This window comes from Cryptomeria japonica, chromosome 6 (genome assembly GCF_030272615.1).
Source record: "Cryptomeria japonica chromosome 6, Sugi_1.0, whole genome shotgun sequence".
Taxonomy (NCBI): Eukaryota; Viridiplantae; Streptophyta; class Pinopsida; order Cupressales; family Cupressaceae; genus Cryptomeria; species Cryptomeria japonica.
In genome coordinates this window covers 94,573,222-94,590,099 of record NC_081410.1, presented here as the reverse complement: position 1 = coordinate 94,590,099, position 16,878 = coordinate 94,573,222, and the positions used below count along the sequence as shown (strand labels likewise).

Here is a 16,878-nt window from a genome sequence, read left to right as displayed (position 1 = left end):
TGTTCCTGAACTGAGAGAACATCCTCCCCTAGGTCGGGAATGTCATCAGCATGTTGAGAGACATGTTGATATTTGATAGGAGAGGCATGGAGATGCTGAGGGTCCTATCCATGATTGTTAAAATCCATGTGCCCCTAGCTGACGTACCCCCCTATGGATACCCAGTTTGATCTATTTGGGTCCCAGGTCAGTGTTAGCATCCCGGGGTTGGGAGCCCATATGGAGGATTCCACCATCTCGAGTATCAGTGCCTCCTCTATTCCTTAGGTTACACGGGTATGGCTAGTGAATCGAATGCTATTTCTGTTGCTGTCCATATTATAGTTGTCTTTTTCAGTGCCACATCAACTGACATGTCGTCTGGTGGGGGAGGTGGTGCAGCTCCACCACCTCCTCCTCCACCTACGAACCCAGTTTTGAATTCTATACTGCAGAACATGGGCCAGCTTTAGTTGTAACTCACTTCTTTGGCTTCTGATTCCAACCAATCATCTGCACTTGTGTACTATAGGAAGATCCCTTTAGACATCACTATCCTAAATACCATCCTTTCAATGGTCACTGAGTCATTGAAGCTTGATAGGTTCATTGGAGATGGTGACCCAAACACTCACATCGATTCATTTATGACCATGTGTAGTGGCTATCATAATCTGGACTTTGTTCTCCTTAAGTTGTTTGCTTGTTCCCTCAAAGGGACTACATTGGATTGGTACAATTATCTACCTGACCACTCCATCCACACCTTTTGACTAGCTGATGGATCTCTTTCTCAAGAGGTTTCAGGCTAACATTGGCAGCAAGGTCACTATATTCGACCTTGTTCATTGTAAGCAGAAACCAAATGAGAAGGTGCTGGATTTTATCTCATGATATCAGGTGATCTCAACTAAGATCCCCTTTTCCTTTCTGGATAATGATTGGTAGGGTATGTTCATAGGCAACTTAAAACTAACATTGATGGAGAAGGTTTCCCTGAATCATTATCAGAACTTTGCCACCACGTTCTTTTCCTTGACCAATTATCAACACACCGTAACGCAGTTCAAAGACTCTTCTTTGAACCCTCGTGTGGGTCTTTTCCTGGCATATCCTTAGATGGTTCTAAGAGGAATAAAGTCATGGCTAATAGTGGCTACTCCTCTGATATCTTCCTCTTAATCTTCACAAAATTGAATGACTCTTTTTTGAGTATCATGCAATGGTTGTTGTGAGACAACCTGATCACCCTAGTTGAGCCTAAACCTTTGTCAGATAGTCGACCCTACCCCCATTGGTTTGATGGGTCAAAGTATTGTCATTACCATCATGTACCTAGTCATGACACTGAGAGATGTTATCATCTTAGACACATTGTCCAGGACCACATTGATAGTGGGGCTATCAAAGTTGACACAAGGAAACACAAGTCGAGCAAGTCCGTGGATAAAACCAATAGTGACTTGCAGATCTATACCAACCCATTTCCTCCACAATTGACAAATGTGATTTCTACATCTGATCCAACCTTAGATGTTGGTCCATATGTTAATATGGTGACCATCACCCCTATCATCTCCCTCCTTCCCAGAAGGGGAAGGTATCTAACATTCTTATCTCATTCACACTGCTCGATGCCCCATATTGCAGAGAGCCTTCTCCTCTCTATATCCCTACTTGATTGAATGGTTAAACTATCACAGGTGTGATGATTGATCCCTCTAGTAGAGTTGATGTCATCATGAAGGAAACATTCTTCATGAATGGATGGCATAGGCCAATCTATGATGAGTGTAGCACTACCTTGCACACCCACCATGGATTCTCTATCAGCCCATTGGGCAGCATCACCTTGATGGTCATGGTAGGTCCCAAGGTGGTGTCCTCAATTTTAACTATCATCCCTGAGTTGGATCTCTTCTGAGTCAGAATTGAGATCCCATGGTTGATTTCCATGGAGGTGGTTCATTCTGTGGTTCACAAGTTCTTAAAGTTTCCTCATGAGGGTGTAGTGCATGTCACCCAGGACACTGGCTATCGATCATTGATTGCCCGTGGGGACTTCTCTTTGTATCACTTTTGGCTTGCCCCGATTGGGCGAATTCTTCCCTATAGGGACCTTTTATACCATGCATATTATAAATAAAAGATGATGGAGTCAGCTTCTATGTCGGTGCAGCCTCCCATACCTTTGTTGCCTCTTGCATCAACTTCTGCACCTAAGATCCTGATCTTGGAATGGGTTGTGCCACATGTCCCTCCATCTAAGGGGGTCAGGGCTAAACCTGCTCTCACATCGAGACCTCCTCATTTGCCTAAGACCATGCAAACCCCAGTGGTGTCCTCTATTCTTGTGACTACACCTAGTACAACCAAAGGAAAGGCATCTTCATTGTTGAAGTCCACAACCCGCCCACCCTTCGAGCTTCCCATCATGGTCGATATCCCTGGGCCATCTCACTATGTGAAAGGGAAGTGATCATCTTGGGTTCCTTCATCTCCATTTGCATCTACATCACAAACCATGTTGGCACCTCTTATCCCTTCACCTACTCCTCAAGCAAAGCGAGGTCAAGTGCCCATCGCTGTGAATGTGGCATCCGTTCAGGATGTCCCTCTTGTTTTATCAGTTACGCCTTCTCCTATCCTTGAGCAGATCCCAAAGGCCTCTCCTGGATCATGATGCTCCTAATTTATCTCAAACTATGATCGGTGGTCCCACCTCTATTGTAAATGGTTCTGACCAGCCCAGGCTTGAGCGCATGACACTGCCTTACAATCCACTGGTGCATCCTCCAATGCTATTGTTTCAGAGCCTGTTCATTTGGTGGTTCTCGCATCTGGATTAGTTTTGGTTTAGCTTCCTACTACTCCAAGGACCTTTGATGAACCTTCCCCTATGTGGGTTTAGGTCCTCATTGCTCCTTTCTTGGAGCCTCCGCTTATCAGTTCTTTGTTGGACACTTCACCTTTGTCTGTGCCTTTGGATATTCCACACACACAGGTGGTCTCTAGCATAGCTTTCGCTGCTCCACCTATTCTGCTGCCCCTTTAGCATCACAACTTTCCTAGGTTCCTTCAGCCTATGATGGTTGATAGGAGGCTCGATACTCCTATCTCATTCAAATGCAAGTTCGAGTAGGGCCTTATCCTAGAGTTCTGACATCACCGACCAGCATAGGTATGTTCCTCATCTCTAACATTGTCTACTTCTCTTTTTTTTTCTTCGCCTGTGTCTGTGTGTGTGATCGAGAAGGCCTTACCTTCTCCTGAATTCATCACTGCCCCTCTTCTAGAGGTTGATAGTCCTATCTTTATTTCATCTCCTCCGAGCATGTCACTTGCTTCCTACTCTGAGGGATGCATGTTCGATTGATTGGAGGAGATCTCGACACTATCTTTGATCTTCATGAGATCATTGGCCCTCACCTCCTCCAAGTTTGTGGACGTCGATCCTTATGCGGCTTCATCCCTCACTCTCACTGCAAGTAGGCACCAAGGGACACTCTGACCGTCATTCTCCTCTGAGCTATTCCACCTTCTCCCTATGACCTATCTTGGGAGGATTAGGCTCTCCTTTAGGATGATGATCTCCTCGGGGATGACCCTTAGCTTATCATTTTTTTCTTCTACATCTACTTGCATGTATGTATGCATGTGTTCCCTCTCGTGGGACCCAGGTCACCCTGTAGGTACTTGGATATGGGAGGTTGATTGTCTTTATCTATTTTTCTCTTTTGCAGGACCCGAGCTACTCCGTAGGTGCTCGGATACAAGGGATCTTCTGTTGTACCAATTCTTCTATCTGTATATCTATTTCCTCTGTCCATCGTATCTTTGCATTTTTGACTTATTTTCTCTTTGTCTTCATGTGCCTTTCTTTAGATCCAAGATCTTTGGCGCTATGATGATGCACCTATCTCGCAGTGATGTCTATACTTTTGACACTGCTATGGGTTTTGATGCCAAATAATTGGATCCCCCGGTCTCTTGCATTGCATCTTTTGATGTTGTGGATATCTATGTGCTACTTGTTCATTGGTGGAATTCTGCTAAAACATCTCACTATGTTGACATGCCACAACTACTCTTCTCCTTCGAATAACATGCCTTCCATGCATATCATTCTAAGGAGGGGCCATCGTATCATCATTTATGTGTTTGTACCTTTATTTTTATGTTTTTTCATGCATTTTCTTTATCATGTGCACCTAGGTGGGGGCCAAACCACTTGATCTTTTCTTTCCAAGATCACCTAGGTGGGGGCCAAACCATTTTATCTTTTCCTTCCAACATCACCTAGGGAAAAACCACTTGATTTGTTCCAAATATTTCTTACATGAGGGCTAAACCATCTTTCCAATCTACATCATCTTTCTTGCCTTGGTAGAGGCCAATCTACTATGTTCCAATTCTAATTTTCCTATCACATGGCAATCTAGAATTTCGCTACCCATGTTGACTAACTTATCTTCCCTATTACATGGTGATCCAACGCTTCACTACCCGTGCTGGTATATCATTTTGCCCTATCATATGGTTATCCATATCGATGTTCAAATTTTCCCTATCATATGGTTATCCATATCGACATTCCAATTTTCCCTATCAAATGGTTATCCATATCAGCATTCCAATTTTCCCTATCATATGGTTATCCATATCGGCATTCCAATTTGCCTGATTTTATGGTCATCCATATCAGCTTATCACTCCCTATCATATGGCTCTGGACATGGTGCATCATGCTAACCATATTGACGTATCTTGTACCAATGGCAGTCACCCTATCTTGTATCTTTTTGTCATTAGGGACTTTCCTCCACAGCGAGGCTTGTTCTTATTGCACTTTGTTCCAACTTTTTTATCATATCCTATCATCCATCAGGCTAGACTGCAGCTAGTGTGTTATCGATTTTCCAAGTACCGATTTTTATTCCAAAATTCTAGCATCATATTGTCAAGGGAAACTTTGTCTGATCAATGAGCATCTGCTTCCCTATCATGATATTTTCCCCTCTTCACCTTTTCTACCTTTCCTACTTTAGCTTTGCATCTCTTAAAGGAGGCATGCATGCTAAAGTAGGGGCAAAATGTAGAGTCAAAAATATCATCCTCATCACCCTTAGTGGCAATTGCGACATGTGGTGCCTCCCCCATGCTACTTGGAGGATAGGTTTGCTAACTTGTCCTTTTGTCCACTGAAGAAGCCCTTGTCAACTTCCCTAGAGGCGTTACCAACTCTGTCGATCTAACAGATTCACGAACACAGACGCAACATAGATACGTCCATGCGACGCACTACCATCCTACCAACCTGCTAGCCGGTAGGTGGTCGTTGGGATGTTATGATCCTTGCCAGGAAGGAATCATAACACCTCCCTAAAGGACCACTGACATTCAAACTTGTCCCTTAGCCTATATCCGGGGTTTTGGGACATTTCTAGGGGATCTTTTGGCAGATTGGAAACTTGCTCTTGGAAATTGAAGCTCTTGGAGATACCACCAACATTGTTCCAACATCGTCAAGCTACCAAGTTCACCAAGCATACCAACACTTGCCAAGCACTAGGGGAGTAATCTAACTCTATCTTGTATTTCCAATATCTCATTTATTTTCCAACTACCAAATAGCATAGCGTTGTCTTTGTATTTGTCTTTACATTCTTATTTATCAACTTCTTCATCATCTTCCTTTCCCATGGCTTTTTGGGTTGTCTGTGGAGGTGGAAACACCAAAATGAGGGTCCAACTTAGGCAGACTCCAAAACACAACCCCCACATTTTCTCTCTTTCATATGTGTAGGGATTACATTCCAAGATTGAGTGTCATATTACGGAAGTAAAAGTCATAGCGAGCATCTTGGTGAGTTCGTTCCTAACTTCCTCTTTTATTTAGCTATTCTTTTTCATAGTTAACATTTTGTACATTGCATTCTATCTAATTAGTTAGCATCCGTCAAGTTCTATATTTTGTCCATATGAACTAGATGTCTTTGTCTAGCTCTATACTTTGTCTGACCTAGACACTAGTGCATCGTGCTATAGTCTGCTAACTGCACTGCAGTCTCAGACCCATGTTTCTGTCTTGACCATAGAGCCTTGCAGAGTTTGCCAAAGGTCTGTCTTGATTCTCTGACAGGTCTAGAACATTTTGTTATCCCTTGGCCCAACCTTGCACTACTTCACAGAGGTATCAGAAGGACCATTCACTCTCTGAGGACTCATCATTCTTGGGATGTTGAATTCCCTTCGTTATAGTAATGATAGCTATGAAATGAAATTTGGGCCTCTATAAATAAAGATGATCTGGAGGATATAAACTTGGGGACTGAAGCATCCCCAAAGAAGGTGTACATCGAAAAGAGGATTAGTCTAAAGAAGAACAATGATAATTACACTATTAAGAAAGTACAAACATGTTTTTGCATGGTCATATGATGACCTCAAGGCTTATAGGGAAGATTCATTTCAGCATGAAATCCCCCTAAAACTAGATTCAAAGCCTTTAAAAAAAAAAAAGGCCAATAAATCCCATGTTAGCTCCAAAGATGCAAGAAGAACTAATGAAACTTAGAGATGGGGGAATAGTTAAGCCAATAAGACATTCCACTTGGGTATCAAACCTAGTACTTAAGAAAGAAGAATGGGGATGTAAGACTGTGTGTGGGTTTTAGAAACTTGAATGTTTCTTCATTGAAAGACAACTATCCCTTGCCCAAAATGGAAGCTATATTATTATGAATGATGGATGGGTTTTTAGGCTACAACCAAGTCAAGGTCAAGCAATCAGAAAAACACAAGACAAAATTTACTACCCCATGGGGGACATATGTATATGTGAGGATGTCATTTGGTTCGACTAATGTAGGCGCTACCTTTCAAAGAGATTTGGATGTTGCATTTGCAGATTTAATAAATATCATTATGGGTGTTTATCGAGATGATTTAACTACATATTCTAAAAGGGCAGAGGATCATTGCACCCATTTAGAGAAAATTTTCAATAGAGATTTGGAGTATGGAATACCCCTTAACCCAAAAAAATGTCATTTTTCTATTACAGAAGGGAAGTTGTTAGGCCATATAGTGTCTAAAGAAGGAGTTAAGATTGACCCAAAAAGAGTTGCAACAATAGATAAAATTCCAATTCCCAAAATTGTGAAAGCCATTGAATCATTCTTTGGGAAAATTAACTTCATCAGAAGATTTATTTCAAACTTTGATAAGATAGTAAAGCCTATCTCCAAGATGCTAAAGAAAGGAGCTAATATTGACTAGATATAAGTAATTGATTCCTTTATAAGTATCAAATGGGATATTAAGGAAGCTCTTGTATTGAAGTCTCTTGATTTTCCCATTGTGATCATTAGACTACATGACTTCAAATTAAAAAACTGATGAGTCGATGCTGGACACAGGTGTCAAAATAGCAATGCCGACCTGATAGACCAACACTGGGTACCGATATCGGAATAAAACCTCTGATCATGACCTTTGATCTCCCATCAAAATAAGACATGAAGGTAGAACAATAATTTTAAGTCATCTCGATAGAAGAAACCTATCTTGATGTTACTGATTTTGGTATAGCTATACTGATTGAGACATATGGATGCCTGTCAAAATAACTCATCGAAGTTGGCTAGACAATATCTTGCAATCTTGATAGTGTAAATTATCTCGATGACAACCTTATCGGGTTAACTATTCTGATGACAACTTTTGACCACAATGATGCTTTATTGGGTTAACTATCCTGATGCCATTATTGATACCTTATTAGAATAACCATTAAAAATCGATCAAACAAAATTTTGGAAACCTGATAGTATAAACTATCTCGATAACAACAATGATACCCTATCGGTTTCACCTATCCTAATAATAGTAATGACAAATTTTACCTCAATGATATTTTATTGGTATAACTTATCCCGATGATAGAAATGACAACCTTTTGAGAAACTTTACAAATTTGAAAATCATGACTCCAATTTTGACATACAGACCCCAAAACATGAAATAACATTACAAATGGTCTCCATAGACCTTATTGAATCAAACTGACATGAACCCTGATTTCTAAGACTCAAACATCTAACTGACACAACAACTAAACTCTTGGTGCTCCTACACCATACACTCGAAGAGGAAATATTTCATGCTTCTAATGAAATGAGGTCTGCAACATTGTCTTGAATGTCAACACTTTGATGATCCTCCTCGAGCATGCAACTACTCCCATATGTCTTCATCTTTACCTTGGGATTGGTTTGGTCTATTTTAGGTATCAACACCTGACCTCTATCAATACCTTACCTCTATCATCCTTGACTGAAATAGTCTGGAAACCTTCTGATTTGGTATCTCCAAACATAGGAGCGACTGCAAATTTTGTTGACTCATCTTCACTTACTTTCACCAACTTCTTCTTGCGAACCAAGATGATTTTTGCTTCCTTGCCTCTTGCTTCTTCAATCTCCTACAATGGGATTAATACAAAAGTTTTTCCATCGTTTTCAATGGTGTAGGTATTCCTTCTACCATCATAAAGTGTTTTCCTATCAAATTTACATGGCCTTCCAAGAATTAGATGGCAACAATCCATGGGTAAAATATCACAAAGTACCCTATCTCTGTATTCTCCAATTTGAAACTCAACGTAGGCTTGTTCATTTACCAAAAGTGACTGATTATCATTTACCCAAGATTCTCTATATGGTGCTTCATGAGGAATTATTTTTAGTTTCACTTTATCTACCATCTCTCTAGACACCATATTGTCAATGGAACTTTAATTTATTACTACCTTGCATACTTTACCTTTACATTTGCATGTTGTCCTGGACAAGATCCTTCTTTGAGTCATCTCCTTCTCCTTAGATTACTTCAAAAGTGTTCTTCTCATCATTAATGCTTCACCTACTTCTGGAGTAGAAACATAATTTGGAGGGTTGACACTTTCACTGTCATCTTCCTGCACAATTTGGATCTCTATTCACCCCTTCTTTCACCACCTAATGTAGACCATTGTCTCTCATGACATTGAATGTTGCATGTCCAAACTCTTGAAAATTAGAGCACCTACCTGAAAAATATATTGGAACTTCTACCTCCACCAAATCCACCTCTTACGCCTCTACCTTTGAAATATGCACCTTGCTCTAGACTCTTGTTTGATTCTTCTTGAAGTAGAAAATGTTCCTCTACCCCTGCTTGACTTATCTTGTCTTCTCTTCAAGTTTTCTTCCACTCTAATAGCCAATTGAAAACATTCCTCCACTATCCTTGGATTTTCCACAACTAGTTCATCTTGAATGTTAAATCTAAGTCCTCCAAGGTATCTAGCAACCTTTTCAACCTCATCTTCCATCCTACCTAATCTTATGCTCAATTTGTAAAATTCATCATTATAAGTTTTGACATCTAACTCTTTTTGTTTCGAGCCTTGGAGTTTTTTATACAATTGAATTTCATAGTCTTTAGGAAGAAACTTAGCTTTAAGTTTAGCAACCATTCTGTCCCCAAAAACTATTTTTGCCTTACCTCTCTTCCTCCTTTTAGCTTGTTCATAGTCCCACCATAATAATGCATGTCCTTTCAGCTTTGTTTTTGCTATCTTCACCTGCTTCTCATCAGGAACATCTTCATATTAAAAGTGATTGTCCATAGTTGCAATCCAATCTAGAAGGTCTTCTTCATCCAAATTACCTCCATACATAGGAAATTCAACTTTCACCTTATGTTTATCACCTTGAACTGCTTTTAGAAGTCTAATTATCCTCTGTTCCTCAGGGTCTAGTTGCTCTTCTCCTTCTGCTTCCTGGAACTCTTCTTCTTCTTCCTCTTCACTTACATCCCCCAAATTAACATTCCTTCTCTAATTAGACTCTAAGGATTCAAGCCTTGCTGACACAACATTGTAGGACTCCTGCAGCCTTGTATTATTCTCTCTCAACTACTGGTAGTACCAATGTTCTTAGGAGGAATCTTGTCTATACTCACTTACTCACTCTTCTTTCAAACTTCAAGTATCTCCTTTCAAGGAATCTACTCCCTTGCTCTGATACCACTTGATGCAATACAAAAACCCTTCCCCTTCAGACTCACAACATTCAACACATAGAGAACCCTTACGAAGACTCTCTACCTCAAAACAAACAATTAGATTTCAACAAAACAAATTTATATGTTTGAATTAGCAACACAAGATGTCAGGACAATCGAGTCGGAGAGAAATAGTCAAAAATTCTATTAGAGCTAAAAAACCTTTTACCAGTTAAGTATTCCAATCATTAGAAGGTAACACACTGCACATTTAATTTCATACAATAATATGCAAATACAGTAAAAGGGAAAACTACAAAAACAAAGTGGAAACAAGCTTGCAATTTGGTGCCAACGACTTCAAATTTAATTTTTTTTTATAGAATTACATAGCAAAATTCTCCTAGTTCTCCCCTCTCTACCTCTATTCTCTATCCCTTGCTCATGTAATTTATACCAAATTTGGATTTTCCCACCATGATTGTTGGATTGCATGACTATTCAAATTCAAAAACTGATGAGTCTCTATCAGACACAGGTGTCGGTATAGCAATACCAAGTTGATAGACCAACACTGGGTACTGATATCAGAATAACACCTCCAATAATGACCTTTGATCTCCCATTAGAATAAGACATGAAGGAGGAACAACAATTTTGAGTCATCCTGATAGAAGAAACCTATCCTGATGTTACTGATTTTAGTATAGCTATACCAATCGAGACATGTGGATGCCTGTCAAAATAACCCATCAAAGTCGGCTAGACAATATCTTGCAATCCTGATAGTGTAAATTATCCCGTCGACAACCTTATCGAGTTAACTATTCTGATGACAACTTTTGACGACGATGATTCTTTATCCGGTTAACTATCCCAATACCATTATTGATACCTTATCAGAATAACCATTCAAAATTGGTCAAACATAATTTTGCAAACCTCATAATATAAACTATCCTGATAACAAAAATGACCCTATTAGTTTAACCTATCTTGATAACAGTAATGACAAATTTTACCTCAATGACATTTTATCGGTATAACTTATCTCGATGACAAAAATGACAACATTTTGAGCAACTTTACAAATTTGAAAATCATGACTCCAATTTTGACATAAAAACCCCAAAACATGAAATAATATTACAGATGGTCTCCATAGACCTTATTGAATCAAAATGACATGACCCCTGACTTCTAAGACTCAAACATCTAACTGACACAACAACTAAACTCTAGGTGCTCCAGTAACAATCTAGCAAGGTTAATGGTGGAAACAAATTTGAAAGCCTCATAGGTTAATAATGTCTCTACAACTGAATATGCGATAACTAGTATTGAAAGACAACCGTGGTACAAAAATATTGTCTATTTCTTGAAGAGCATGAAATTCCTAGATGAAATGGTTGACAACTATAAGAGGACACTAAAATTACAAGCTCAAAAGTACATATTGAAATATAGAGACCTATTCTGAAAAAATAGAGACTGTATTCAAATGTTTTGCTTTGATGAGTGGCAAGATCAAAATATTTTAAAGGAAATGTATGAGTAGGTCTATGGTGAACACTCTATAGCGTTGTAAATTGTACGCACTTGCTAGGGTGGTACAATTTCACACCTAGTTTAGCACCCGCCTTGGCGCATTTTGCATTTTGCATTGCATTTCCTCTTTAGCACTTAATTAATCAAATTAATTAGGTCTAAGGTTCTATCTTATCATCTCCCATATCATAAAGTTGGGCCCTTTTCATTAAAGTGTGCCCCTTTCATTTTATTCCTCCAATACATCATTTAATCAAAAACCCTAATTAGGTCCTATTTTGAACTTGGGGGCTTGATTTCGGGGGTCAAAACATCTTGAAATCACCTGTAACTTCGGGATTCTCTCTAAAATCATCATATCCGACGGCCCTGAAAATTTGGTGAAAAGTTGTCGGGACCATGGCGCCCGGAGTGCACACGGTCCCGGACATTTTTCTCAAAATTTTAGGAGTGTGATCCAATCATAAAATAAGGCTTAACCCCAAGAAATTGGCGGGAGATTCAATCTCTAGGTCGGCCAAAAGTTGAAATTAAGACCTAGTGTTTCATATATAAGAGCTTTCTTTCTTCATTTGAAAGGATCCGAATTTTGGTTTTGGGGGACCTTCTATGCAGCGAAAGAGCAGATCTTTGAAGACTTCAACAACATTCACCATCCACCAAGCATTCATCAATTTCATTCATCCATTTAGGGCTTTGAAGACATTGAAGAGCAATAGGGGATCACCAACTGAAGATTGGCTTGTACCCCTCCCTTGGGGTTGGGATCTTGCACACACACAAGGTCTGCACACACACTACTTTTACAATACAACTTGGCTATTCGTGGAGGTGGAAATCACCAAAGCGGGGGTTTGACTAAGGCAAAACCCTATATAGCTGCCCACCATACCTTTTTTAGATATAAGTGCAGATTTCGGATTCGAAGGATGCCACAAGTTACAGATCCAACAGAAGCGGACCGAGACAGAACTTCACACCAAATTCCAACCCAAAAGACCAGGATAGGGGCGTGGGGCACCCTGGTCCTTGGGACAGGGGCGCTGGGCGCCCTAGTCCTTCTGTCAGACAACAAGTTTCAGACAGCTTTTCAGGTTGCAGAACAGCAGTTTCAGGAGCAGTTTCAGGGGCAGAATCAGGACAGTGGTGCCCACACCCCTGTCCCGAACATTTTCACTTAGATTTTAACTCTGGGTATGCATCTGCACTCTTGTTTTGTCTTGGTGTTTATAGCTTTCCATTGTTTAGTTTCAATTCTGCAATCTTGTTATTAGTTCATACTTGCACTTTGGGGTTAGGAATTGAACTTGCATCATTTTATCTTCCAATTACAACAAAGGAATAGAAATCCTAATAGGTAGCCCGTGGCTCTCTCTTCTACAAAAAGAAGTAGCCAATTGTGTGATACCTCTAGGCTCTTTCGTATTCCACAATGTGTGTCAAAAGGTAGGATTAGGGCATGTTAGCCTAGTCTCGCTTTTTCCCCTTACACATTTTGGTGAACCCGACGTGAACTCCAATCTTGTCTAATTCTGATTTATGTTTTCAAATTTGAGTGTTTATGCTATTTCAAATTCAAATTTGTATTTACAAGTTTTAATTTCTTGCAAGATTCAAAAATCTAGAGGAAATTTTTGCTAAAACCCTAATTTTTCAATTCAAAGTTGAACTTGTGGATAGCTTAATTGGGATCAATAATTTTAAATCTGATTTAGGAACTCATTTGAATCATAAATTTCATTTTCTAAATCTACATTCTAAGTTCTTGCATTGGTTAAAATTAAACATTTCCTTCTATTTTGCATGTGTTATCATTTGAAAGAGGAAAATTGTTGTCATGATGCATTCCTTTCATAGATGTGATAATGGGTTAGCTTCCCTTGTTTCAATTTTTCCTTCTCCTAAAGAACCTCCCCCCATCTATAACAACATTTTAGTGCCTAAAAGAGTTGCTACCAATCCCTTTGAGACTCTCCCATGCTCTAAGGACGAAGACTTTAAGAGTGATCTTGACAATTCTCCTAAAATGTGCCCTTCCTATTTAGCTATCCTAGAGGAAGAGAATGATATCATAAACACCTTTCTTAATGTTACTTCACCTTCCCTACAGGATGCCTCTCTAAGTGAAAAGGTATTGATGGACATTGACTTATTTTCTCCTAAAGTTGGTCCTTCCAATGGGGGCATGTTAGTGCAAAAAGAGGTTATGAACACTTCTTTCAAAGATCTCCTTCCTAAGCATGAATCTTTGGAGAAATATGTTCATGTTCCTCCTAAAAAACACTCCCTTCATGAGGATACTTTTGTGCAAGAAGATGACATTATCCCTACATTTCCTAGTGATGGCATTTCCTTTTCCAACAAAATTCCCACTAGAGATGATGAATTAATGATAAATGCTTACCCTTCTCCTAAAGTTTGTCTTACCCATAAGCATCCCTTAGAGAAAGAAGATGAAATAATAAGCAATTTCCTTAATTCTCTCTCCCCTAAAGATCATATTGAACATATTTTGAGGAAAGAGGATGATTTTAACACATCTATTGATGATCTCCATCCTAAGGATGAGGAATTAATAAACAATGTTATCTCCTCTCCCGAAATTGACAATACTTCAAACATTCCTTTCAACAACTTCGCTACTTGGGATGAACCATTAGAAGAAGGTGTAGATTATTCTCTACCCCATGAGAGAACCCTAGCCAAAGGGGATGAAATCAAGATTGAAAACTCCCTTGATAGTTTCTCACCTTCCTTGAATCTCAATTATTCTCCCTCTAAAAATAAAGCATCTCCCTCTCCTCAACTTGGTTCTACTCATAAGGATACCCTAGTTCAAAGCAAGATGGTTAACATCTCTTTCAAAGATCTCCCTCTCAAAAGTGAGACTTTAGAGAGTAATGTTGATCCTTCTCCTAGAGAGTTTATTCCTCATGTAGATCCTTTGATGATAGAGGATGATATGACCTTTCCGAGTATTACTCTACCTACTAGAACATCAATGCTTACCCCTTGTCTCTCTCCTAAAATTGATTTAATCCGTGATGAGATTTTAGTGCAAGAGAAGACTATCAACAATTCTTCCAACACTTTTGTTCATTCCTCTAAACCATCCTCAATCAATTTGATACATGTGAATGAAACACCTAACAAACCTCTCTTCATTGTCCAAGGTGCTTGTCCTTCTCAAAATTCTCAACCTTTAAATAAGCCTATCTTAGTTGTTCAAGGTGGTTATGCTAATGATTCTTTTTGCACTCCTAACAAACCTATTATTACTATGCAAGGAGGTTATTCTACTAAGAGCCCTTATGAGTATGCTAAGCAACTGACTAGAGAGAGTTATAATGCGGTTCCTCATACCTATAACACAAGAAACAATAGGCAACCTAATCCTCCTCCAGCTATCCCAACTTCACTTCCTCCTTCCCAACCTATTCTTCCTCAAGCTCCTCATATTTCACAAGTTCTTGGTAAGGAATATGATCTCATAGAACAACTTCAAGCTACCCCTGCAAAGATATCCCTTTGGGATTTGATCCAAACTTCTTTCGCTCATCATGGAATGTTACAAGATGCCTTGAAAGATTTGAATGTTCCTCCACCTAATACATCTAGTAATATAGTGTCTTTGGTTAACTCTGTGATGAATCCTAAAGCTCAAATTGTGTTTACCCAAGATGAGTTGCCTACTAGTGAAATTCAACATCAATATGATCCCTTGATGATTGTGGTTATCATAAAGGACACTGCTATAAGACGAACACTGGTAGATAATGGTTCTGGCCTTAATGTGTGTAGCATTAATCTATTGCATAAGATGAATGTGGATACATCCCTTATTGAGCCTAACTCTCATCCCATTCGAGGCTTTGATAATGTGGCTAAGTCTTCATTAGGTATTATCACCTTACCCATCACAGTAGGACCTGTTACTTTGCCTACCCCTATCCATGTTATGTCAAGAAATCTAACATACAACTTGTTATTAGGGAGACCTTGGATTCACAGTATGCAAGCTGTCCCCTCTACATTGCATAGACAAGTTAAATTTATTTATAATAATAAGACATATACCTTGATAGGTGATAATAATTTTCAAGCTTGTTTGCAAACATCTACTTCCAAAGGGAGTTCTTCTAAGCCTTCCTCTTTTAGTGATGACTCGTTAAACAAGATACCTATGGATGAATCATCACCCTCTGATAATCAAAATTCTTTGGATGAGTCTGAAGTTCCTGAAGAAGATTCTTCTCAACTTGAATCTACACATGAAAAGGCTTTTGATCCCGAGAAGGTTCTCATAGAAGATGATTGGGGATCTCTTGATTTCAATCCCACCTTTGTAGGTGAGTATAGGGTTCCTCCTAGAGAGCTTAAAGTTAAAAAGAAGGAAGAAACTAGAGATCAATCAGTCTTACCTGAACCTATGAGCAATAATTTTGTGGCCGCTTCTCAAACTTCTTCTCCTCACACCTCTAATTCTGAAGAATTTGATTCTTTGTCTTATGAAAAACCACCTCTCTTTCTAAAATGGCTAATCTTTATGGCCGTGGTTTTCACATTTTGGCTAAGAGTGGCTATAGTGGAAATGGTTGTGGCACAAATGAACAAGGAATTAAAGTTCCTTTAGAGCATAACATGCATTAATATTCATTTGGACTTGGATATAATCCTTCTAAGCCCACCAAAGCATCTAAAAGACCATCTCTCAATGTGAATGCTATATTTAGTAGTGATGATGATCTCACTTCAACTAAATCATCTTCTACTTCTATCAACTCTCATTCCCCTCATAAGGAAATCTTGGCAATGAACAAATCTCTGTATGACTCCCGTCAAATTTCTAAATCCACTTATGAATCTTTATCTCCTATTCATCATAAAGTCCTTTCCTCTAGGGATAAGGCTCTAATAAATTACACTCATCCCTCTTCTAAGATTTCTTGTAACTTTTCTTCTTGAATTTTTATCATTTTATACATGTTTTTGATCTCACTTATAGTTGAGCATTTAGCATGTCATATTCAAATACCTCATTCAATCTATCATGTCTTTAAGTAACATTAATGGCTATTATGTTGCTCATCATTATGTGACATTGGTAGCTCATTTACTGGGGGCTCATTGTCATTCATGATGGTACAATTTCAAGTGCAATCATATTTTTGAAGCAACATAATAGCCTAATTTTCTATGTTATCTCTTTTTCCTATGGGGACAAGAGTGATTTCATACATCTCTTCTTTTTATGGTTAAGATTTCCCTTTGGGGTGATAGTGTGGAAATATTGATCATCTT

At 39.0% G+C, this 16,878-nt stretch overlaps 1 protein-coding gene across 1 annotated transcript in view; it reads right to left on the bottom strand.

Annotated features, from left to right (window-relative positions):
- Nucleotides 1-268: 268 nt before the first annotated feature.
- Nucleotides 269-16,878, bottom strand: part of LOC131039712 (uncharacterized) — a 117,266-nt gene continuing 100,656 nt past the window's right edge. Inside the window, exon 5 of the mRNA XM_057972550.1 lies at nucleotides 269-428. Coding sequence (XP_057828533.1) covers nucleotides 269-428 — 160 coding nt within the window. The remainder of the gene's footprint in view (nucleotides 429-16,878) is intronic.